This window comes from Natrix helvetica (genome assembly GCF_964273705.1).
Source record: "Natrix helvetica genome assembly, chromosome: 2".
In the NCBI taxonomy this organism is placed as follows: domain Eukaryota; kingdom Metazoa; phylum Chordata; class Lepidosauria; order Squamata; family Natricidae; genus Natrix; species Natrix helvetica.
This window is the reverse complement of record NC_138552.1, coordinates 31,679,205-31,706,452: the sequence shown is the minus strand read 5'-3', so window position 1 is coordinate 31,706,452 and position 27,248 is coordinate 31,679,205. Positions and strand designations below refer to the sequence as shown.

The following is a 27,248-nucleotide window of genomic DNA, read 5'->3' as shown; positions in this document are numbered from 1 at the left end:
AACTAATCAAGGAGAGAAGCAACTTAGAACTGAGGAGAAATTTCCTGACAGTGAGAACAATTAATCAGTGGAACAGCTTGCCTCCAGAAGTTGTGAATGCCCCAACACTGGAAGTCTTTAAGAAGATGTTGGATAGCTATTTGTCTGAAACGGTATAGGGTTTCCTGCCTAGGCAGGGGGTTGGACTAGAAGACCTCCAAGGTCCCTTCCAACTCTACTATTGTATTGTATTATTGTAACGACCAGATGACTAGGAGGAATATATATCCTTCCATTCTCCACCATTCAGTCAGAACTGAACAAGCTTCTTCAAGGAAAAACAAAGAAAGTCCAGTTGCCATTTGAAAAAGCACCTTTGGAAAAACCATGACCTGGGTGATTGATTGAGAATCTCCACAAACATTGCGTCTTACACAGTATTAGCGTTCACAATATAAAATATAAAGTTTTGTATTTTGTGAAAAAAAATCAACTACATTTTTTAATGTACTTATTTTATCAAATACATTTTTGTCTATTATTCTTCAATGAATGTGGTTTGAATGAACGTTCTAGCCCTTCACTGGCTATACAGCTATCTGCTACATTGTATTTTATATTGTAAGCTTACAAACATACTTGTAAGGTATAGCTTATGTTTCTGCACATCTTTAAGTTTTGTAATGTTCCCATACAAAAAATTTCACTTATTGCAGAATTATTTGCCCATTGAATTGTATTGCTAGGGTTCACAACTTATGTTCCAAAAGGAATAATCATTTCATTCAATCAGTGTATACAGGTACTAATGGTAAAGAGCCTATTCACTGTAATTATTTAAAATACTCTTGTGGTCACATATTGTTGGAAAAGATGGATAGCATTGGCAGAATGACTTTACTGATCTCCCCAGTGAGAAATCCTTCCCTTCCTGCTCAATTCCTAAAAGACTGGCCTCTCACTTAACTGACAAAATACTGATAACGTTAAAAATAAAAATAAATAGCACCTGTTGTTCTTGGTGATCGCGTTCAATGTGCAAAAATCTTAAAAGAAATGCGGGTGGTATTTGGTGACAAGGCAGCCAAGGACAATCATGTTAAGTGTACAAAGATGCAATATGTAGGATTTAACTACTTTATACACCGGCATCTGTTCACCATACTACAGAAAATCTGCAGAGGATTCAGTGACTGTTGGAGACTGTGCTTATGTACCTAACATGGAGGTTGGATATACAACAGAGAAAGTTTGCCAATGACTTATTGGTCTAATGAAATATTCTCCTCAATAAACAGCAGCGTGTGCTCAATCAGGTACAAGTAAGGTGCAAAGTATAACTGTAACTAAGAAAAGACATTTGCATATATTTGCCTACTAAAATATTGCTAGCAAGGAGCCATGTATTCAGAAGGTGCCCCTTACCACTGCAGAGATAACAGTGACTGTGTCTGTCACCAAAAGATAATTTATCACCACAAACAAAACACATCCAAAACGAAGGAACTGAACATGAGTTTATGAACCAGCAATCATTAGAGTGTGCTTTGAAAGAGGTAAACTTCTACTAAAACACTTTCACTAGCTGTAAAACATGTTTTGAATATAGCTCTTTGAAGATGCAGTATACTGTTTAAAAAGTATAACAAATAATTCTGCTTTCACTATTTTGCTATGGTGTCAAGACCATAGATTTGTTAATATGCTTCAAAATTAATGTAAGCATTCAGCACACAAATTAAATGTAAAGAAAAAAAATAAAATAAAGTTAACCCCCTCCTCTATAATGTAAAATAACAGATTTGCCTTAGATATTTCTGTGAATGTAGAAATGGAGTTAGATTATTTGGTTCTGTCTAATCTTCTTTTGCAGGTGAAAGATGATCTTAAATCAAAGCCCTTTTTCTTTTTGAGTAAATATGGCACCTACTTGTTCTTCACGAGAAGTTCCTTTCTTTGCCTGCTGCTTCCTCAATTCTTCATATTTCTTCTTTTCTTCAAGATATTCTGCTACAATGCTATTTGGAGCAGCTTCCTCTTCTCCATTTAGAAACCAAAGAAAACATACATTTTATTCAAAGATAATTGTGATACTTAAGTTTACATTAGTCATTTTATTTAAAGAAATATTGCCAAATGTTTCAATGAATTTGTTCTTGCGCTATGAAATTGTTCTTGTTTTTGTAGCTGAATCATTTTTTTCCTTTTCTGTCTTAAATAGGTTGTTTTGATTAATTAGAGAAAATAGTCCACATATTTTCCCCCAAGCAATAATTTCTGAGCAGCAGATAGAATGTTCCCTCCTCCAGTCAGTTAGCAGAAATTACCAAATTGGAGTAGCTAAACAAGAAAAGATTGTAACAAGAGCTTGAGGATGGTCTGTCAACTAGATAGGATTAATACAAACAAAACCAATCAGATTATATGTAAGGACCTTAAATTAAAGGTTGAATAAGAGTTCCCTAAATGATGACTATATTTAAGAAAAAGTTCTATAACCCAGTACATCCTACAGGTCATTGTTTAAAAATACACACACAGGAACTAAAATTTAAAAAGTAAGAAAAATGCAAATCTAATATAATGCAATTCATTTAAAAAGGGTGATAAGTACTTAACAGGAAAGAACATGGTTACATTAAAACCAGCATTAGATCATACAGATAAGAAACAAATGCTTCTTTCTTCCTTTAACTGCAAGATGAGATTTCCTGTTTTCAGTCATACTTTATCTTAATCTAAATTGCTCTTTTATTTAGTGCCCATGATTGGCAACACAGATTGTTGAATGACGCTGCCTTCAGGACTTGCCTTTTTAGCAACAGACTATTGTAATCTAATATTCAAGAATAACTATTGACAGCTTTCCTGTTTAAATCCTGTTATTTTACCTGAGAAAACCACAAATGAACACAATAGTACATTTTCTCCTCCTAACACATAATTAGGTGCCAAAAATATTTAAAAACTGTTGGCACTTGCGCTTCTGCTGCTTTGATCTCTAACTTAACTGCTATGGAAATTTAGAAATTAAAGTTGCTTTTAAAATATTTGCACTTCCTAAGCTATTTAAAATCGTTTTTAAACAATATTACTTCCTGATTTTATGGGTAAGAATGCAATAGTGTTCTATACAACACAGACATATTTCAAAGGAAGGACATTATTGATGGACCAAAATATGGTAACCAAGTAGTAGTAAGAACATATACTATATGTTCGCATCTAATAGGCAGATTGTGATCTGCCTCCTGGCACTTGTTTTCCTCACATATACATTTTATATGCAATAATCTAATGGGATAGTGCTGACAAGTAGTGAAGCAGTGCCAACTTTTCTACAAAGAAAATGTGAAATTACTGCTGGCACAAAAATATTTCCTTTTTTAAAAAAACAAGGAAATAATACACAATGATTGTTAGGAAAAAATACCATTATATTTAGTTTTAAAGTGCATCACAGTAGCTTTGAGGTCAAGGGACTCATAAAACTCAAAATTAATAGCAGAATTAATGGCAGAAACTTAGACAATGTATCAGGATGTGCAGTAATAAAACTATATAATTGAAAAGAATAAGTCATCTGATTACATTAAAATATTTGTAAATGGTTGGGCAACTGCACAGATCTTCATGCATTAATTGGCACGTTTAAACCAGGACAATGGTTATACCATTGGTATAACCAGAGCTTGGGGAAGGAAGCTATAAAATAAGAAACCATTTCAGTTATTCAGCTTGAAAGTAGACCTGCATCCAAATATTTATCATTTTATAACTTAATCGTAGCAATGATTATTGCTATTATTGAAGTAATTCAATGTATGAATAACAAACAGTCTTGCAGCTAACAAAGATTCTTCTGAATGCTTTGTTCTGGTTAAAGGTGGCATTGAAACATTCTTATAAATAATATGAATATGGGGAACATAAAAGTGCATTTTGCAGTGCTTTATTCCACAATTCTAATGGACTATGGAATATTTCCCCAATTTTCAGGGGATATGTTTGAAAAAACAAGTCAGTTCTGATTTTGGGGCAAACCAAGGAAAGTAGCCAGGAGCCAACATTATAAACATGTACAGTGTAAGATAAAATAAAAGGTGAACTTTTTTATATAGTATCAAGAAAATTTGTTGCAAGACCTCTTTGTCTTTGTCCTCTTTGATCATCTCCAAAAGATACCACATATCTGACTATATATATATTCAACAAATATTCAACAAATGTTGAATTTTACTCTTTGTCTTTATTCCCAAAACTCATATTGCTTTTACCAATTCACAACAGAACTGTTGTTTTGAAAATGCACCAAAAAGGGAATTGACTAAGGAATAGAACATTTGTTTAAAAAATAGAACATTTGTTGAAATCTTTATTTGTATAGGATTCAGCTTTATTGGATGCTAATTTGAATCAAACATTTATATTCAAAGCCACAAGAGAATCGTTTAGAAATATAATTTAGAGGGGTTTCTAAGCAAACAAATAAATCTACCATATTTTGGATCAACCAGGTCAACAAAGCAATTCAGACTAATTTATGGCAAGCCATTACAAGAAGAAAAAAACAGAATAAAACAAGTATATCCTCACTACTGTACATAAATGGGAAAAGGCTGTGCTATTGAATTTGTGCCCAGTGTTAACAGATATTCCAGATGAATTGCCAAAATAACTGAAGAAGAATCCCTCATGAACCCTGGAACCACCAGTATTTTACTAAACCTTCTGTATTTCTCTTGCTTATAATCCAATATGGTGCTTTTGGGCATTTTCTTCCGCTGGTTGCCAGAAATTTCTCTTTTTAGCTTAAGAATTCAAATGATAGAATTATTTCTATCTTTTTCATGTATCCATTTCCATTGGATTTAGTAGACACTATAGTCCCGTGATGGTGAACCTATGGCACACGTGCCCAAAGTGGCATGTGAAGACATGTTGTCCAGCACGCGCGGCCTTGCCTATTTGTCTTTTGGGTTTTTGGTATGCATGCATGCGCACCATCAGCTGTCTTTGCGTGCGCAGCAGTGCTGAAAACCGGTGTGCGCATACACACTGGCCAGCTGATTGTCAGGCACACATGTGCTCTAGTACCCAGAAGTTTGGCTTTTCCGGAGTGTGGCTCTGACGAGTGCGCCTATCACTGCTATAATTTATCTGCATCTGCTGGAATACTCCTTTTTTCTTGCCTTCTAGAGCACAAGATTGCCAGTCTTCATTGTTTACTTGTATAATGTCAGTATGTTAGAAAATATAACTATAACAACATTAATGGCTTCTTAGGTTTACTGTGAATATAAAGGTAAAAGTTTCCATTTATGTTTATTCTTATTTTTTTTCTTTTCACTCAAACAAAAATAGGAAGACATACATTATCATAATATTACTATAATATTTAGGATCTATATTCTTGATGCAACAGATCAAAATTTGTAAACCTGTAAAAACTAGCATAAAGCTGGCTTGCTGTTTTTACTTTCTGCATGAAGGAATAAGTGAAGTGGGAACAATTGGGCTTATATGTACCGTGTTTCCCCAAAAATATGACATGTCCTGATAATAAGGCCATGCCACATTTTTCTGGTGGGCAAAAATATAAGCCCTCCCCCACAAATAAGCCCCCTGGACAACTCTCCCCCTCCGACCAGGCAGAGCGCCGCTCACCAACCTAGCGATATCCTGAAGGTGCCAAGCGGGAACCGGGGGGGGGAGGCTAAGGTGATTGCGTTGCTTGGCGCCTTCGGGATACTGCTAGGTTGGTGAGCGGCGCTATGCCCAGCTGGAGAGGGGGGTTGCCAGGCAACTGCTCTTTTGCGAGCGGGCTCCCAAAGAGCCAGGCACAGCCTCAGGGGTGAACGGCTGGGTTGCGCTGTAGCAACATGAAGCAACCATGCTCACGAGCAGCCACCCAGCAAACCCCCTTTCCAGCTGGGCACAGTGCCATTCACTGACCTAGGGGATCGCCAAGCCGGTGAGCGCCTGTTCACCGCCATCCGGCTCCTGCGGCTTGGCGCCTTTTAAATGCCAGTGAATAGCACTCTGCATGACTGGAGAAGGGGGTTGCATGAGCGGCTGTTCCACTCCCGCTCGCACACCTCCCAGCCTCACGATGCCCTGGCCCAGCTCTCCCTGCAGAGCCAGGACACCTCTGCTGCTGTCATCCCAGCATGACTTTTTCGGCGGCTTCCAAACTGAGTCTTCCGGCAGTGGGCGTACGCTCTATGGTTGTGGGCCGGCTGCTGGCAGAGCATACTCTTAAAGTGTACAACCATAGAGCGTATGCCCAGAGCGGCCACTACCAGAAGACTCAGTTTGCATTTCAAAGGTGCCTGCCGTGGGAGCCGAGCGGTGGCAAACAGGCACTCACGTGGCTTGGCGATACCCCTAGGTTAGTGAATGGTGCTGTTCCCGACTGGAAAGGGGGTTTGCTGGGTGGGTGCTCATGAGCGTGGTCGCTTCATGGCTGCTGTGTTGCGCTGCTGCGACAGCGCAACACAGCGGTTCACTCCTGAGGCTGTGTCTGGCTCTTTGGGAGTCCGCTTGCACGAGAGCAGCCGCTTGGCAACCCCAAAACAATAAGCTCTCCCCTGATAATAAGGCCCAACCATAGTTTGTGGGTCAAAAGAAAATAAGACCCTGTCTTATTTTCAGAGAAACATGGTACCAGCCTGCTATTGATAAACAAGAAATCAGATGAAGTAGAAATGTGTGCGTTACCCTCCCCTTTAGGTTATGTCTAATTGCTGATTTGACCTTCAAAAATGTATCTTTAATACATCTGTTAAGTTTCAATGTACCACAGCATTTATAATTTTCAAGAAATGGCACAAATACCATCAATAACCTCACAATTTAAATTAGATTAATGAGGATTTTAATGACGTCTTCCTTTTTTTTAAAAAAAGAAAAGAGTAATGACATAATATTTGATGTCTCCTGCTCTTGCATTAGCAAAAAAAACTTAAGCAATTGAAATTGGGAATCAATTTAACTGTCAAAGAAGGTAACAGGAAAGGAATGAGCCACACATTACATGAGAATGTTATGTTCTCCTAAGTCAGGGGTTTCAAACTGGATTTCTTCAAGCGCTGGATCAGCATTATAGCTCTCCTCTGTGGGCCAGCCCCCCCGGGGGGGGGGGACAGGACAGAAGGCAGATGGGACAGGTGTCTCCTGCAGGACCCTACCACACCACCCCCTCTTTTGGCCATCAGAGTATTGCAGGAGGCCGTCTAGGCCGAGAACTGGGCTCCGTTTTGGCCAGCAGAGTCGTCTAAGCCGAAAATGGGGTGTGCCCCATTTTCACTAGCAGAGGCGCCGCAGGCCTTTGCTATTTCCAGACTGGCACCGCAGGTTAGATTTAAGCACCCCGCAGGCCGAATTTAGCCCGTGCACCTTGAGTTTGACACCCCTGTCCTAAGGGGTCTGAATGCATAGTGATAGCTATCATTACTTAATTAAGTAACTGAATTTCCTCCCCCTTTCCCCTGCTAATACATGTTTGCTGAAACCTACGATTCTACAGAGGCAAAACTCAGTTTACCTAATTCATATAGAATAAGCTGTTGGGAAAATCAGCATTAAAATTAGCTTTTTTAAAACGAAGTGAACAATATTTCTTAATAGCTTAACATCATGCTTTATGGGGAAATTTATTAGAATACGATTGCAAGAAGTGATACTTTGCTTCATCTTTTACCTTCAAACTGATCCTCTTTCACTTTTGAGGGATTTTCTTCTTTCTTTTGCTTTGCCTTTATTAGTTCACGTTTCAATTGGCGAACCTCCTTCCGTAGTTCCTCACTGCACAGAACAATGTTTACATAAATTCAATTTTCTTTTAAAAAAATGAAGTCAGAAAAAATAGACACAAAATTAATAGTTGACGAATCTGTATTCAGACATGATAAACATAATTTGATTCTGTCAGGTTTGACTGAAGTCAATGTCTTCATTCTACACAATTTCAAAAGTTGTATAGGCAGAAACTCTGCTAATATAACAGGAAATTGAACTATTAATTAAAGAAAACATCTTAACTGGACATTATAAAGGGTTTTGAACTTCACTAAGTCCCAGCCAGTAAAATTTTTCAGGTGCTTTTTTTAAACTGAAGCAACCAAGCAACTGTTCTGGTAGATTACAATCACCATTAGAATACCTCTTTCATTTTGATCTTTATGAATTGACTATTTAACACATTACTTAAATATAGGATTATCACCAAACATACTAATGAGTATTTCCCAGTGAATACTTGGAAGTAGAATATGTGAACGCCTCTTCTAGAAAAACAACCTTGGATTACAGGCTACAATAGCTTCAAAGATTTTTACAAAATGGTGTGGCACTCCAATTCCAAAATTCATTTACAAAAATAACCAAACTGCAGAAGTAAAATTTCTAGTAATTACCAAGAACACCAAAGGAAAAAGGCATGTCAGCCTTTGTTATCTATCTATCATCTATCTATCTATCTATCTATCTATCTATCTATCTATCTATCTATCTATCTATCTATCTATCTATCTATCATCTATCTATCGTATATATATCAATGGCTGTATGTATGTATGTATGTATGTATGTATGTATGTATGTATGTATGTTCCAGCATAACTCTGGAACGCCTCGAGCAATTTCAACCAAACCTAGTACACAGATGACCTAGTCTCTGGAAAAAATATTATGGGGGTAAGACACCCCTAAAACCCCTCGGGGTATTTGTTCTGTTAAGATACAGTCTGTTGTGCCTTAAAATGGCTTCTACTGTAATGCTGTAAAATGGCTCCCACTGTGCAGTGCAGTGGAGTTGTCATGGTAACGGCTTCACAGTACTCCACAAGGGAGCTCCCTCTGGTAAGGGGGAAAATCCAACATTAGAAATTACATTTGGTCTGGACATTTCCCCCTATAAATACCAGGGCAATGCCGGGTTATTGACTTATATACAAATAAAGATGAACTTTTCATGCCAAATTAAAAAAATAAAAACAGCAATTTTAGGTGGCATATAAATTTAATAAATTATCTTTATCTTCATCTTCACCTGCCATGTTTTTAGTTTCAATTTTATGTATGTTTGATCTACGCAATCCTTTTGTTCTCTTTTACTTTCCAATACTAAGAGTTGTTTTCTAGTTCCAAGCTCTGTAAGGCAGTGGTTCTCAACCTGTGGGTCGGGACCCCTTTGGGGGTCGAACGGCTCTTTCACAGGGGTCGCGTAAGACCATTGGAAAACTCATATTTTTGATGGTCTTAGGAACCGAGACACCAATTTTATGGTTGGGGGTCACCACAACATGAAGAACTGTATTGAAGGGTCGTGGCATTGGGAAGGTTGAGAACCACTGCTCTAAGGTCTCAGTATTTATACATATTCAAACTAGTCTATGAAATCTCACAAAAAGCAGTATTTAAAGCCAATAAAAAAAATCAACAGAAGATATATAGTGAAGGGATACAGGTAGGATGGGGAAGCTGTCCTATTAACCCCAGGGCATTTTGTTAGATACAATAGAGAGACTTCGGTATTATTGTCTATTCTATGGTGGGATCTTCTAATGGTAAACTAATGACCTCACATCCAGGGATTATCAGTCTGGATAATTCATTCAGAATTTACCACTATAGAGTTAAAGAGCATTACCCAAGAGAAGAGAGCCAAATCTGAAATAATAGATGCATTAAAGGGCATTGTCAGTGCTGTGGGGTTAAGCTAACACAGCACATTCCAGGATTAGCTCTGACTGTAGCTATTTGCTCTAAGTTTTCATAATGGTAATTCAACGTCATTTTAATAAATAAAAGCAACAATGACAAAATGAGACTTAAACAACAGATTTGCATTTCTTTTCTTGTTTGAAACTTATTTGAACACTTATAAGAAGTTATGTTATCCTTAGATGACATCAGTGGCACATTTTATTAATTACCAAAGAGCCAAAATAATAACTTGCAGGAATAAAAATAGTTGTCTAGCAGTCACTAAGCTGTCTAGGCAAAAAAAAAAAATGCTGTAGGTCTATGTGTATTTACTAGGGGAATAAGCCAATCTGAACTCAAATGGGATTTTCTTCTGAGTAAGCATGCATATGACTGCATATACACGATAACATTGCTTTTTCTTTGTGGGTGTGAAATAGCACTGTGGATTTATTGACATAGACTTTAAACCACTCACTTCCCAGCCACAGGAAATCACTGAAATTGCATTTCTCTGAGGAGGTCCCAATATCTCAACAAAATGTCAGCACTCCCAACATTCTTTCTTAGAATGCTGACTGCAACATTTGCATATCTGTAGTGTTCATTTACTCTTATTAAGTATTTACAGCACAACTCAAACAGAAAATGGGGATTTTTCAACCCATTCAGTTTGCACCAATCTCAGGTACAGGCAAGTCCTCGACTTACAACTACGATGGTGCCCGAAAATTTGCATTGCTCAGTGAGACATTTGTTAAATGAGTTTTGCCCCATTTTATGACCTTTCTTGCCTCAGTTGTTACATGAATCACTGCAGTTGTTAAGTAATTCAGTTTTTAAGTGAATCTGGCTTTCCAATTGATTTTCCTTGTCAGAAAGTGGCAAAACCTAATCACATGACCTTGGGACACAGCAATAGTCATAAATATGAGTCAGTTGCTAAGTGTCTGAATTTTGATCACATGATCATGGGGATACTGCAAAGGTCGTAACTCTGAAAAATGGTCATAAGTCACTTTTTCAGGGCCATTGTAAGTTTGAATTGTCATTAAATGAACTGTTGTAAGTTGAAGTACCTGTATGTTAAGGTGTCATTGATTTAGATTGTAATGTTACTTAGCTGCCTAAATTCTTCCTGAAAATTATCCAAAATTAAAATTGTAGCTATTGACAAGAGTTTTTTAAATTTTATTTTGGGGCAACTTTCTTCATGATTTGTCATACAGAACAATTGGTGCAGAACAATTAAAAGTTGCTTGATTTAATCAATTAATCTTTTGAAGCTTGATATTTTTGAGAAACAATAAGAACATTAGGTTATTACTACTTCAAGTAGACCTTCAACAGGAGTAAAAGTTCATGTTGATTATTAGCTCTACAAACATTTTCTTCTTTTAATTTAATTAAGTCAATATAGATCCTGGGAAGACACATTGGTTGTTAACTGCACAAACAATTAAATCAAATATGTTCTTGATTGGGGTGTTGTGAAAGACATCTGTGGTTCCCCGAAAATAACACAGGGTCTTATTTTCTTTTGACTCCCAACATAAGCACTTGGACTTATTTTTGCGGAGGTCTTATTATTTTTGAGGTGCAGGAGGCGGCAAACGTGGTCACCTCATGGCTGCTGCTGTGTTGCAATATTTTCAGGAAGGGCTTATTTTAGTGCATGTGCTCAAAAGCCCAATTGGGCTTATTATCCGGGGAGGTCTTATTTTGGGGGAAACAGGGTATTAACTTATTTCCCCTATCAAAATCATACTTTGTGTACAGGAGACTGATTATTAACTGTACAAACACTTTCTTTTAAAATTTATTTAATTAAATGTAGATGTTGGGAAGATAAATATATTGTTAACTATACAAACGCCCCAGTTAAGTGTGTTCCTGGGTTGAGATGTTGGAAGAGAGTAATTTCTTAACTATTACTCCATTTCCCCTTTCAAGGACTTACTTTATTTGTATATTCCTACTCCAGTAGCAGAGATGGTAGTCAGGGACTGTTGATTATAAAAATTAATCTCTGCATTGAGAATGTATAGGTATATGCATAAAAAATTAACATTCAGCTCTCAAACATAATGCACAAAACAAATATATCGAATACAGTGACGTGCGGTGAGGTTTATGACTGGTGAGGCACTGACACAGTGCTGGGTTTCAAATATTTTTAAACTTGTGGACTTCAACTCCCAGAATTCCACAGCCAGGCATGCTCAGTTCCAATTTAAAGCGACAGCATTTGTTTTTCTCCTTTGCTCCTTCTTTCTTTTTCTTTTTCTTCTCCTTCCCCTCCTTCCTCCCTCTCTCCCTTCCTCCCCCTCTCTCAAACACACACACACACACACACACACACACACACACACACACACAAGTTGGATTGGACTATCTCTCCTGCCCCTTCCCTCTCTCACTCACTCTCAAACAAACCCCCACACACACAAAAGTTGGATTGGATATCTTTTCCAGTGGCTTGAAAGCAGCTCCTCTGCCATCCCCCCCCCCATTCCCCTGCTGCCTTTCCCAAACACCTCCACCATTGCAAATGCAGCCTGCTGTCTGGGTGGGAAATGCCTGGAACACAATAAAGCCCACCCACCACCTCCTGCTGGCAGGCTGGGGTGAGAGGAGAAGCCGAGCCGAGCCTTCCAAAAGAAAGAGGCTAGGGGGAAGTGTGTGTACTACAGCATGGCTCTTTGCCTGGCTTCCTGCCTCCTCCTGTGGTCTCCTCAGTGCTCGCTTGTGCTCTCCCTCCCCAAGTGTAGTTTGATTGCAGGTGGAGCCACGTTGCCTTTTCAAACTTGTAATCAGTGAAGCTGGGCTAGATTTTTATATAGTTTTATCCAGCTGTGTGTGTGAGAGAGAGAAATGAATGGGGGCCTGGGGAGGAAGTCACTACACTTGGGGAGGGAGAGCACCAGTGAGGTTAAGCAGAGTCATCCACGGTGAGGCAGCAACTAGCTCAGCTTTTTCCTTTTACTTTTTTTTTTTCATGATGAGAGTGGTGAGGCTGTGCCTCACTTGCCTCACCTGACTGCACGTCACTGATCGAATATATCGTCCTAGTTCAACTATACTTCATTAAAATGAACAAACATTTGAAAAACGTAGTCAGGAACCTTCTGAGCATTATATATTTGGCTGTACTTTCCTCGGAATTGTCTCATTATTGGAAATAATAAAGCAAAGTGAATCAAGATTAAGAGTTAAGTATTTTTAGGATAAATGTCATGGAAGACAAGCTTGGACTTTTATCTTTGTAGACATCAGCACATGCAAAAATTAAAAGCTCTGTGACATAGGTTGGGTCTGAAAGAGTCCAATTGGCTCAGAGTTAACCAATAAATAAGACTGATGGCAAACTGAAAGTTGGATCTCAACAGTACCGTCCAATATCTTAATTACCACACCACACTGACTATTTTAGTATCCTATTTATTATTTTAATAAAAACTCATCCATTGACAGAGAACATGGCTTTTATCTGGGGGAAAAGTATAAAGAAACAGATTATACTGCCAGCTATTTGAGAATATTTTGTTTAAGTGTAAAAAAAAGTATTTGAACTGTATACGTGTGTTGATATAATTGTAATATCTATTGTTCACTATATTCTGGATTATTGTAATGAATTCAAGATTAAACCCTTACTATTATCTACAAGAATAACAGTTACCAAACACTGATATGCATTTTTTTGTGAAGTGCCAAGAACAAGTGCCATAGCAAATTTTTCCTTATTGTGTATTATTGCAGGTTCATTTTTACAAAACAGACCTTATTATTTTCCTGCAGAATAAGTGTTTTGGGTTATTCAAAAAGTGCTGTTACTGCATATTTTATTGTTTTTTCTTGATACGGCTCATGCAGCAAACATATCAAAACAAAAACAAAAGTATATCCCTCTCCAAGTTTTTCTGAATTTCCAATAACCATACGCAACCGACATGACTAGCAAATGAATACAGAGATTGTAGAGCAAAGTCTACGCCACTCCAAAATTAGACTTGTCTCAAAAACAAGATCCCATACATAAATTCTACACTAAAAACAGCAAAAATATAAACCCAGAAATGGGATTGCTAAGATTTCACATCAAAATCCCTCAAATGTTGCTGAACATTTTACATTACCTACCTACCACGCTTAACAGACCACTTGCCACCAAGGTTGTACATTTGGCTGACTTCAGCAGATTGGGCCATGAAACCTCTCCCTAACCCAATCCTCCTAACATTCATAGCTCGAGACTTTATTATCTCTACTAGCTGTCTGCTAATGGAATGTCTTACTCAACAGGTCTCACCTTTGACTAGTTCAGATTTATTGGCACGCTAAGAAGACTTACTTTAGAACTTGAAGAATGTCTTTGTCTTTGCTATTTGGTAAATAAATATTACTTCTTTTTTTTCATCATTAAGTGTTTTTTTTTTTACAAATATTAACAAAGATTCAGAATGATCCTTAAAGGCAAGTCTTCTTTCTACTGAAATTAGGAAGCCAATGTAAAAACAAAGTAATATAAATTACTTTTGCAGGTGTTATCTACTAATGATACCTGTAATCTGATTGCTGATTTATTTACCTTGTAATTGTATAGAATACACTGTTCTTCCAAAATCCATCTATATGTCTCTATAACAAAAGCTTTTAGTTGCATAAGTGAAATTATTCAACAACTGTGACTGGAAGGGGGGAAAATCCTATTAAAAAACAAAATAAAACTCTGAAACCAATCTGTCTGAGAATTACCGTATTTTTCAGAGTATAAGACGCATCAAGGTTTTACGAAGCAAATAAAAAAAAAAGGTTTTGCACTCTGCAAACCTCCCCAAAACAGCCCGTTTTTTTTGTGAAAATGGGCCCATTTTTTTTTTCAAAAAAAGGGCATGAATAGCCCTTAGTAGGCTTGTAGAGTGTTCCTGGGGGAGTGGGAGGGGGCCAAATACGAGCAAAAAAAGCCACTTTTTCACAAAACCGAGCCCGTTTTTTGCCCCCCAAAAAAGAGCATTAGGAAGCTTATAGAGTGCTCCTGGGGGCTGGGGGGGAATTTGAGGGAAAAAGAGCCCACTTTTTGCTCATTTCTGCCCTCCCCAGCCCCCAGGAACTCTCTGAAAGCTTCCATAAGCGTATGCACGGCCATTTTGGTGAAGGGGCGGGGTTTCAGGAGGCAAAAAATGCTGTATTCAGTGTATAACATGCACCCAGATTTTCAGTTTCTTTTTTTGAGAGAAAAAGGTGCATCTTATAGTCCGAAAAATATGGTCTAAGTTAGTAAAAACAAAACCAACTGAATGATTGAGAAAATGGAAAATAAAAATATTTTCTTTTCAAGGAACCTTTCATGTAACTTTCTTCCTTAAAATATGAGAATCAATAAACTATGCAAAATGGAGACTGAAAAACTGCCAACTATTCTCTCCATCCAAGGTTGCTGCAGAAAGGCAGTTCCCATTTCTGCTACCTGAGTCTCCCCTTTCACTATTAAATAAAGTTCCTGTTGGGTTATATTAATATTAGACTCTCATGATGTAAAAACACTCTTAATATTAATAGTGTAGGATGGATTAGTCACCAGACATGACAGTTTACAGACTGTACTTTGCAGACTGAAGTCACTTCCATTAAGGATAAAAACTTTCTTGTTAGGATACAGAGCCGACAAGGACTTAATGATTCAAAAACAGGTTTCAGTAGCTTAGTAAGGAACAAGGTATTAACATGCCATGAGATGCTGGATATATATTTGTGGGAAACTAAATAAAATTAATGAAGGCTACATTCTGAAGCAAAATTGATGTAACTTGCTTGAGACATTCAGACAGCCTAGCTGCTAACACTGGTTTTCAGCATTCATAAGTTGTGGATATGCAACTTAAAAGATATGCTAAAGAAATAGTTCACTCACTGCCACTGTCTTTTCAATTGCATGTTGGATATTACATGTGTAGTTTTTATGCTCAAGCAAGTTAACATTCTAGAAGTTTATTAGGTATTATCTGTATTACTGTTTTACTACTATCACGTCTTGAAATGAAATGAAATGCCATGTCTTCAAAAAGCATGTTACAGTAATGCCTATACTAATGGTGTGCAAACAGTATAATACACACACCCAATTACTCAATGTTTTCTCCAAGCAGAAAAAGCTATTGTCAGCATGGAAAATCCCCACTCCAGAAAGGAAGAATACTCTTGTGGTTGTAACTTCCTTTACATCTGTCAAATAGCCCTGATTTCTATTCTGTGGGTGTTGCACCCTTTTATTTACACTTCATTTAAAATAAATAAGCCATTTATTGCTGTGTTTACAGAATGTTGAGCAGTTACTTCTAAATAATGATCCTGCAAGATGAGCAGCATATAAATTTGATAAATAAATAACCCCACTTCCTAGAGTTAAGATGAGTAGAATATATTAAAACATTCATGTTTCATTCAAATAGTTTCAGTTGTTAATATTGTGAATCTAGATAGGCATATGATTGCCATCAAGAGTGGTATACACTTACCATCCCTACCGGTTTGCAAATGCAAGCATGTGCTCTCATGTGCGCTTGCTTTGCTCATGCACACTTGCTTCACTCACATGTGCTGCATCTGTGCATGCACTCAGCCTTCCGCGCATGCGCTTGGCTAAAAAAGGGGCCTACATGGGTTGCCATAGAGCCAAGGTGGGTGGGCGTGGCCAACCATGATTTCCGCTACCAATTCGAGAGAGCCAATTCGACCTGGCAGAATACCATCTCTGATTGCCATGGGTTTGTTGTTCTTGTGGAATATTACATGCTGATCTCAAATATCCTTGGGCCACTTTTTTAGAAAGCCAACTTTTAAGAGAGCTAATAGCAGAAATAAAAATAAATTAGGACTGTGTGCAGTTATTGCACACTGTCTTAATTTATTGCCATTTTGTGCCTAAATCAAGAATTTAGGGTTTTTCATCCAATTCTACATTCAGGTTTTTCACTGCTTGCAACAATGGCTAATGAGATCAGAAAAACTTTTGTGACACAACAGCCTTCTTCCTAAACCTATATTGAATGCCGGTTCTCTAACATTGGATGAGGGAACCTGGTGCCTATATTTTGTCTCAAGTCATTATTCTTCTAACTTGCATGGCAAATAATAAAGGAATGCAAGAGCCCAGAACTTCTAGAGGGCACCAATTTGATCTTCACGATCTTACAATCATTTTACAATCAAACATAGCTCCTATTCAAAGAATATTTTGTAGTGATGAAAGGATCTTTAATTTCACCATTCGAAATTTGTGTGCAGATTTTAAAAATGGCCAATAGGTTTTTTTTTTAAAAAGCATTGCGATTATTACTCCAGCAATGATGGCTTTAAATAATAATTGTTGCCTAGTTTTCTGAAGTAATATCGCAACTATTTCTAGAAGTCCAATCCTTCTGATTTTTTCCTATTTTTTTCAGGCTGCAGGAGGGAAGAGAAGTCTTATACCTCCAGCACAATACTGCAGACTACTTTTCAAAACTGTTCAAATTTCAAAAAAATGCCTTGCTGGGAGCTATTTCATGGATTGGAAGCCATTTGGCAAGACAAAGCCCTAAACCTTGCAATATGTGAAATTAGTTGCGCAGTTCGTTCCATGGAATAGATTCTCTTTTTATCCTTAAAAGATGATCCAAACATTTTAAAATAAATATATAATAAGCTAGCAAGCATTCTTGAAAAAAAAAATTAAAATATCAACTTAATTTCCAGCAGTATATGAATCTATACAATAAAGAGCTTCTCCTTGGTACATGGTTAGAACACTTGCTATTAGCTTTTGCCTGCTGTTTCCCAACATCTGACAAGAATTTACAACAGATGGAAATGATTCTATGTTGAACAGCACACCCTTCATGTTCTCCAGTCTGCAGACTTAATAACAAACATACCAAATCTGCTTAAACAATAGCCTTGGAAAGGGTAGATGGGTATAGGCTGAGCCTTTTTGTGGGCCTGCAATAATGGAAAAGACACTAGATCTTCACTGCTGCCATGAAAATCATGGTTTTATGTCAACCCACATTAGAGTCTAATTCCAGATATTCTGCACTATGAGGCACAAAAAAGGGGGTTAGGCACCCATCTTTTCTTCTACTTTATCCAATTTGAAGTAGTGCAATGAAAGCTTTTTTTTCTTCACAGCATAATGTTAGAAAAAATGGCAGAAAGATAGTGGTAACCTGGCATAGAAGATAAAACAAATGTTAATCAGAAGATAGTTACATGTATATCAACAAGGAAATTATTCTATAGCATGGGTGTCAAACTTGCCACGTCATGTTGCTGTCACGTCACATATTGTGACATTTTTTTCCCTTTGTGGAGCTGGGGTGGGAGTGGTTACGTGTGATGCATGTGGCCCATGGCCCACTAGTTTGACACCCTTGTCTATAGCAAAAATGCGCAATCTATCACTACCAAACACATGCAAATACTTAAGAGGAGCTTTTTTGATTCTCAAATCAACCAAGTCATTTAAAAAAATGGTAAAGCAATAACATTTGGCTTATTCATAGAAAAAGCCATTTTCATACACACAGCAGCTCTATTACAAAAGTAACTGGCTAGTCTGAGCTAATCACTATTTTTCAGCTCAATATCCATTAATCAGATAAAAAAAAAGAGTAAAATCATGACCTCAGGTCTGACACTTTTAAATGTCATCTACCAAATACGTGTTGGAACTGTTCTGCATCTTTTGGTATCTGGTATTAAGCAAGAAAGGCCAAATTAATCATTTGGGAGGTACACTAGACAGAGTGGTATGAACACTGTTCTTTAAAAAGTTCATTTTTTCCCTTGTTACCGGGGGAAGTAAATAAGTTTTCTCATTTTTCCTTCTTAAATCAATTTTAGGAATCCCACCAAGTTTTCTTGCCTCAAAAATGGGAAAAAACTATGGCCACTGAAATTTAGAAGTCAGACTCTAGGATCTGCCACGGGGCTACAGATAGTCCATATCTGATTTATTGTAAGTGCTGAGTGTGCTTAATATGCTAAGCATGTAATTATTTATTAGATTTATTCTTCCTTTTCTCCAAGAGTTCAGTGTCGAATACACAGCAGAGCTGTGCAAAAATTTCAAATTCAAAATGTTTCAACATGAAAATGGGCTGTTCTAACCTTGCACGAAGTGTTCTGATCTTATTAGAAGTATTCCAAGTGCAAAATAACTGGGATTTGTCTTCTAAAACTTAGCTGGATTCATATATCACATCAAGGTATAACAAAATGTTTGGGTTTAGCTAACCTTGTTGTGTGAACTTAGTCTTTCTCATTTATTTTTAAAACCATGGCTTTTTATGACACATGCATTATTACTGAAGATAAGTTCTTGCATTACTCCCCAGTTCTCAAAGTTGGAATATGGGAGTTGGAGGAAGAATACTTTGTGTTATTTTACCACTCAAGTTGCAAAGATCATAGAGCTACCCAAGTAACCAACTTTCTTTCACAGTATCAAGAACTAGATGTCATGTTCTTCATTCTCACTGACCTGATATTTGATTTCTCCCCAGAACCTCTAAGAATTTAAAAAACAAGCATGGGTGCTCATTCACTTTCCCTTCTAAAAGCAACGTCTGTCATTGCTACCTTCTCCTGTCCTTTATCCTTACAATGGTAGCAACCTGTATTTAATCACAACTGTCATATAGGTATCCAACAGGTCACCACGTTGTTGGCAATTATGTAAAGCAGAGAGACAGAGATATTCAAAGTTTTCTAACCCACCATCACTGAATTGACCCTATTCTATGGTCCTCCTTAGCGAATGGCTCGCTGCATCTTAGATCTTTTTCTTACAGAGGCTTCAAAGAGAACACATATTTTTCTCTTCTACTGCTCCTCACTCAGTGTACCCTATGAAAATAAGACAATAAAAGCAACCCTAAAATAATAATAATAATAATAATAATAATTTTATTTGATTAGCCGCAACCCTCTCCCGAAGGACTCGGGGCGGCGTACAATCAAGCTGATAAAAAATACACATAAGACAAACATATATACAAAAACAGAGACATATACATATGTGCATGGAGGAGGATGGACTAAGTGAAAGACAGTTAAAAAACACAATTTAAAATCCCCTAATAAAATTACCAAATTAAAAAACCCATCAGGAGCGTTACTAAGTTATGGTCGAGCCAGGCCAGCTATTTGGAAAAGGTGGGTCTTGAGCTTGACACGGAAGGAGCGGAGGTCAGTAGTAGTCCTAATATCCGGGGGGAGGTCATTCCACAGGGCTGGGCCCGCCACAGAGAAGGCTCTGCTCCTAGGCGCCGCCCCATGGCACTGTCTGGTAGACGGCACCTGGAGAAGTCCCTCTCTGTGCGAGCGGATGGGTCGTAGGGATGTATGGGGCAGAATACGATCCCGCAGGTAACTAGGTCCTGAGCCATGGAGCGCTTTAAAGATCGTAATCAAAACCTTGAAACGCACTCGATAGACCACAGGGAGCCAGTGCAGCTCGCGCAGGAGAGGTGTCACATGGGAGTACTTGGTACTCCCCATAATCACCCGCACGGCCGCATTCTGGACCAACTGCAGTCTCCGAGTGCATTTCAAGGGGAGCCCCATGTAGAGAGCGTTACAGTAGTCCAGGCGAGACGTCACCAGCGCATGGGTGACTGTGCGTAAGGCGTCCCGGTCCAATAGGGGGCGCAATTGGCGCACCAGGCGAACCTGGTGGAACGCCCCCCTGGCCACGGCTGTCACATGTTCATCCATGGACAGCCTGGCATCCAGGAGGACGCCCAAATTGCGCGCCCGCTCCACGGGGGCAAGTTGAATGCCCCCAATGGCCAGAGATGGAATTATCTGGTTGAACCGGGGGGCCGGAACCCACAGCCACTCCGTCTTGGAAGGGTTGAGCCTGAGTCGGTTGTCATCCATCCAGACCCGTACGGCTTCCACACACCGGGACATCACTTCGATGGCCTCGTTGGGGTGGTTCGGGGTGGAAATGTACAGCTGAGTATCATCAGCGTACAGATGATATCCCACCCCGAAACCACGGATGATCTCACCCAGCGGCTTCATGTATGTGTTGAACAGGAGCGGCGAGAGGACCGACCCCTGTGGCACCCCACAAGTAAGGGGGCTTAGGGTCGACCTCTGCCCCCCTGCCAACACACGTTGCGTCCGGCCGGAGAGGTAGGAGCCGAACCACCGCAAAACGGTGCCCCGGACCCCCAACCCCTCCAGTCGGTGCAACAGGATACCATGGTCGATGGTATCAAAAGCCGCCGAGAGGTCTAATAGGACCAGGATAGAGGAGCAACCCCTATCTCTGGCCCTCCAGAGATCGTCTACCAACGCGACCAAGGCCGTCTCAGTGCTGTGCCCAGGGCGAAAGCCGGACTGGCGCGGGTCTAGATAATCATTCTCCTCCAGATGTCGTGGGAACTGAGAAGCCACCACACTCTCTACAACCTTCGCCAAAAAGGGAAGGTTGGAGACAGGACGATAATTGGCCAGCTCCGTAGGGTCCAGGGAAGGCTTCTTGAGCAAGGGTCTCACCACCGCCTCTTTCAAGGCGGCCGGGAGAGACCCCTCACCCAACGAAGCGTTCACTAGGCCCAGGAGCCAGTCGCGTGTAACCTCCCAGGAAGCCAGTACAAGCCAGGAGGGACACGGGTCCAGTAAACATGTGGTAGGTCGCAGTCGTCCACGCAATCTGTCCAAATCCTCGATGGCAACCAAGTCAAACTAAAATAATTTAAATAGAGTGCAGGTATAAATTAGTTGAATGAACCACTCAGTTTCAATGCAAAGTCATCCCCGACAGCAAGTTCATGAAATAATCTACACAATTTATTTGTTTTAATGGCAATTCTTCACAAAATGTAGAAGTCAGTAGATAGAAGAGGGGTAAAGCTAAATTACAAAGTAAAGCTTAATCTATGTAACATGTCTTCCCCCTATTACAAATCAGTTAATATTCTTTTCTCCAGAAATGCTGAACCACATTATTTTCCTGCATTTAATTAAAAACAAGAAAGAATTCATTTTCAGAAAAGAAAACAGAATGTCAGGCACAGTGGCAAGAAAGAAGGGAAAATAAAAATTTTATCACGTTATTAATATAACATGTCTTAATTGTAGTTTTTCAACTGTTAGATGCATGATAACCATTTTTATACATTGGCAAACCTATTTCCATTGTTTTTCTGATTGCCTGGTCATATATTACACAGGTAAATGGCCAAGCCTGGGCCCGATGCCCAGAGATTTTGAAGAATCGCACTGTGAAACAATCCAGCCTTTGTTGAATGCAGCAGTCTGCTAGCAGAATTCTTCAAAATGAAATCATTCTGTTGGTTTACCAAACTTGTTAGAGTCGTGCTGAACTTCAACAAAATAAATTCTTTTGGGGGCAGACTAAATAAGAGTTACGTAAAATGGTTTTCGTTTCATATCAAGATTGACTTGTAGTATTTTAGTCAGCCGCAGAAAACCAGACAGGAGCATTTATTCTCAGAGGTATGCTAAATCACATGGCTAATCATTTCTTGTGGTTTTATTTTGTTCTCCCAAATGTTGCTTCTCTGTATTCAACACTATAACTTAACACTGAAGAGTGAAAGTTAAAAGTGTTTTTGAACATCTTGTCCACCCACCCCAAACTTTATAGAAGGTCAATAGCAATAGCACTTATATACCACTTCACAGAGCTTTACATCTCTCTCTAAGCTGTTTAAGGAGACAGCATATTGCCCCCAACAATCTGGGTCCTCATTTTACCAACCTCAGAAGGATGGAAGGATGAGTCAACCTTGAGCCACTCAAAATCAAACTCCTGGAGTGAGCAGGGAGTTAGCGCTGCAGTACTGCATTCTAACCATTGCACTACCATGGCTTAATCAGATACACCTCTTCTCTATAACTACACCTTCTAAAGTTCTGTTATGTACTGTATATCTGTCCTGCAACAACATTAATAATAAAATTAATGCCAAAGTCTTGTTAAGCATACCTCCAAGTATATGCAGAATGAGTGGTGGGATTCAAATTGTTTTACTACCGGTTGTGTGGGTGTGGCTTGGTGGGCGTCGCACGGCTTGGTGGGCATGCTTGGTGGGCATGACAGGGGAAGGATACTGTAAAATCTCGATTCCCTCCCCACTCCAGGGGAAGGTTACTGCAAAATCCCCATTTCCTCCCAATCAGCTGGGATTTGGGAGGCAGAGAATAGATCGGGACGGGCCCAGTCAGAGGTGGTATTTAATTCCGAACTACTCAAAATTTCTGCTACCAGTTCTCCAGAACTGGTCAGAACCTGCTGAATACCACCTCTGTGCAGAATGCATTGGCCTCAACCATGAATAGCTGCAAACTCGCCTCACTTACCTACTATTCAGAAGTAGAGTTTCCTTTTGGGGAACAAAGTAAAGCTTCCATTAAGATCAAACATCCTCTTGGAAATGAAGGACTACCCACATTTCAACAGCATTAAAAAGATAGACCCTGTCCTTTTTTCCTTTCTATAATTAATTATGTTTGTCTGGAGAAAATAATTTATCTAAAGCAGGAGTCTCCAAACTTGGCAACTTTAAGACTTGTGAACTTCAACTCCCAGAGTTCCCCAGACAGTATGTTGTATTTGTTATCTATGTATGTTGTATTTAGTATTTATTTGGGATTTACAACATTGGGATTTATAATATTTTTATAAAATGGAATATTTCTGTGGGAACTATTTATCCTGGAAATATGGATCACATTTCATGGGCTCCTCTGTACCATTTTCTATTTTCTTTCTCCATTAAAATAAAGATGACTGAAGTACTCAGGGAAGAAAGTTTTAGACTGTATTTTAGGTTCTATCTTTTGTTTTTGTCCAACCTATCATGTATGTGCACAGAGGCCACTATTCTATGCATGTGTGTGTACATCATGAAGGTAAAGAAAAGGGGAAAATAGAACATGAATAAGCAGTTCAATCAGATGAACATATAGGCTAGGGGTGTCAAACTCAAGGCCCACAGGTCGCATCTGACCCACGATGTTGTCGGATCCAGCCCATGGGCCCTTCGTGGTCTACCCAACGAGAAGAGGAAAGCTCAGGCCAATGTAGCTTTGGCCCCGGTCTACCCAATGCGAAGAGCAAACATTGCAGCAGTTTGGGGAGTGGCGTCAAGCTGGTCACACTCACCCAGTTGGCCACATGCACCCAGTCAGCCACACCTGCTCGACACTTCGCCCCCCCCCGGGGTCAACCACAGCCCTGATGCGGTCCTCAATAAAATTGAGTTTGAAACCCCTGATATAGGCACAGTCAGTCATATAAATGCTAAATACAGAGTGGGAAGGAAAGGAATAGAATAACAAGAGAAACTTTTTTTTAATTTTTAATTTAATTTTTAATTTAATTAGCACTTCTAGACCGCCCCCTCTCCCAAAAGGGACTCGGGGCGGTGTACAGTCCATATCAAAAACATCATACATAATAACAATTAAAAATTATTAAATGGATAAATACATAAATAAGAGGAGGATAAAATAGACAGAACTGTAATTGCTAAATAAATAATTTAAAATATACAAAGTTTGAAACCCCAGTGTCTTATAAAATTAAGTCCCCTAAAAAACCAGTAGGAAATATATGCCAGGAGGTAGACGTTAAGAATTATGCCAGACCAGCCAGTCGGAACAGATGAGTCTTCAGTTTCTGCCGGAAGGAGCGGAAGTCAGTGGTGGTTCTAATGTCGGGGGGGAGGTCATTCCAGAGGGTTGGGCCCATCACAGAGAAGGCCCTACTCCTTGGTGTCGCCCGTTGGCATTGCCTAGTGGACGGCACCAGGAGAAGCCCCTCCCTGTGAGAGCGAATTGGCCGCAGGGATGTATGTGGGAGGATGCGATCCCGCAGGTAACTAGGCCCTATGCCATGGAGCGCTTTAAAGATGGTGGTCAAAACCTTGAAACGCACCCGAAAGACCACAGGTAGCCAGTGCAGCTCGCGCAGGAGCGGTGTTACGTGGGAGTACCTAGTACTCCCCATGACTGCCCGCGCGGCTGCGTTCTGGACTAGCTGCAGTCTTCGTGCGCGTCCCAAGGGAAGCCCCATGTAGAGAGCATTACAGTAGTCCAGGCGAGACGTCACCAGTGCATGAGTGACCGTGCGTAGGGCATCCCGGTCCAGAAGGGGGCGCAATTGGCGCACCAGGGAAACCTGGTGGAACGCCCCCCTAGCCACGGCTGCCACATGGTCGTCCATTGACAGCCGGGCATCAAGGAGGACGCCCAAATTGCGCGCCCGTTCCACAGGGGGCAGTTGTTCGCCCCCTATGGCCAGCGTTGGAGTCAGCTGACTGAACCGAGGTGCCGGTAGCCACAGCCACTCAGTCTTGGAGGGGTTGAGTTTGAGTCTGTTGTCCCCCATCCAGACCCCGACGGCTTCCAAACACCGGGACATCACTTCGACAGCCTCGCTGGGGTGATTTGGGGTTGAAACGTACAGCTGAGTATCATCAGCGTACAGATGGTATTCAACCCCAAAACCACGGATGATCTCTCCCAGCGGCTTCACATATGTGTTGAACAGGAGGGGCGAGAGGACCGACCCCTGTGGCACCCCACAAGTGAGTGACCTCAGGGTCGACCTCTGCCACCCCGTCAACACACATTGCGACCGGTCGGAGAGGTAGGAGCCGAACCACCGTAAAACGGTGCCTCCGACTCCCATCCCCTCCAGCCGGCGCAATAGGATACCATGGTCGATGGTATCAAAAGCCGCTGAGAGGTCTAATAGGACCAGGATAGAGGAACAACCTCTATCTCTGGCCCTCCAGAGATCATCAACCAGCGCGACCAAGGCTGTCTCTGTGCTGTGCCCGGGCCGGAAGCCGGACTGGCGTGGGTCTAGATATTCGGATTCGTCAAGGTGTCGTGGAAATTGCTGTGCCACCACATTCTCAACAACCTTCGCTAAAAAGGGAAGGTTGGAGACTGGACGATAATTAGCCAGCTCCATTGGGTCCAGTGAAGGCCTCTTGAGCAAGGGCCTCACCACCGCCTCTTTCAAGGCAGTTGGTAGGAAGCCCTCACCCAATGAGGCGTTCACCAGGCCCAGAAGCCAGCCTCGTGTCACCTCCCAGGATGCCAGTACCAGCCAGGAGGGACACGGGTCTATTGAACATGTGGTGGGTCGCAGCCGTCCACGCAACCTGTCCAAATCCTCGGGGGCAACAGAGTCAAACTCCTCCCAGAATGGTCTCACAAGACTCACTGTTGACGGCTCGTCCGGCCCACTGGAGGGGGCCCATCCGCTCCGGATCTGAGCGACTTTGTCCTGCAGATATTCCCCAAACTCCTCTGCTCTACCCTGCAAGGGTGCCCCCCGCGTCCCCTGTGACAGGAGAGAGTGGGTCACCCTAAACAGGGCAGCAGGGCGGTTAACCGCGGACGCAATAAGAGCGGCACAATGTCTACGTTTGGCCGCTCTCAATGCCACAAGGTAGGTCCGTAAATAGGCTCTTACCTGTGTTCGATCAGACTCGGAGCGTGAGGATCTCCACCTGCTCTCTAGACGTCTCCTATGGCGCTTCATCACCCTTAGCTCCTCGGTATACCAAGGAGCTCGGGTGGATCGCTGCCGCAGGAGAGGTCGCAAAGGCGCAACCCGGTCCAAGGCCCCAGCCACCGCCGTATTCCAGGCGGCCACTAGGTCCTCCGACCGAGCGCGGGTCAGGGCTACAGGTAGTGGCCCAAGTTCCGTCTGGAACCTATCCGGTTCCATCAGGTGCTTGGGGCGGTACCAGCTTGGAGAGGCTGGCTCCGCCTCCTCGCGGTGGGGGGTAGCGGAAGGGAAGTCGAGCCGGAGACATGAGTGATCTGACCATGACAGGGGAGTAATGACTAAGTCCCCTATTCCCAGATCACTTGTCCACTGTTCAGATACAAAAATAAGGTCCAGTGTGTGACCGCCCTCGTGTGTGGGGCCCTGAATTAATTGGGTCAGGCCCATGGCTGTCATGGAAGCCATGAACTCCCGAGCCACCTCAGATGCTGCTCCCGTCGACGGCAGGTTGAAGTCCCCCATGACCAAAAGCCTGGGGATCTCAACCGCCGTCTCTGAGATCAGCTCGAGGAGCTCGGGCAGGGCCGCTGATGTATAGCGAGGAGCCAAGTATACAATCAGCAGGCCCAACTGCCTCCCTGGGCCCCATTTCACACCTAGGGATTCACAACCGGGTATCTGAGGAACAGTGAACTCTCTCGGTTCCAGACCATCCCGTATAACTACCGCCACCCCACCACCCTTACCCAGGGCCCGAGGCTGATGGAATGCACGGAAACCCGGTGGGCACATTTCCACGAGGGGTAAACCACCCTCGTGGCCCAACCAGGTCTCCGTTATCCCTGCAAGGTCCAGCTCCCCCTCCGAGATCAACTCGCTAATGAGGGGGGCCTTGTTGGTTACGGACCTTGCATTGCAAAGCATCAGCCGCAGGCCCTGGCTCTGTAGTTCCTGACCACCTAGGCTGCGGGGGTTGGTACAAACGACCGGGCGTAGCCAACAGCCACGGTCT

General features: G+C 41.1%; 2 protein-coding genes across 3 annotated transcripts in view; both read right to left on the bottom strand.

The window, feature by feature from the left end:
- Window positions 1-27,248, bottom strand: part of CWC27 (CWC27 spliceosome associated cyclophilin) — a 136,468-nt gene that overhangs the window by 35,043 nt on the left and 74,177 nt on the right. The window contains exons 11-12 of one of the 2 annotated variants that reach the window (XM_081940946.1): window positions 7,682-7,785; window positions 1,910-2,019 (exon numbers count right to left, since the gene is read on the bottom strand). In XM_081940946.1, coding sequence (XP_081797072.1) covers window positions 1,910-2,019; window positions 7,682-7,785 — 214 coding nt within the window. The remainder of the gene's footprint in view (window positions 1-1,909; window positions 2,020-7,681; window positions 7,786-27,248) is intronic. The other variant, XM_081940947.1, reaches the window with a different exon arrangement.
- PPWD1 (peptidylprolyl isomerase domain and WD repeat containing 1) overlaps window positions 1-27,248 on the bottom strand; it is a 356,454-nt gene that overhangs the window by 284,422 nt on the left and 44,784 nt on the right. The gene's annotated exons all lie outside the window — the stretch shown is intronic.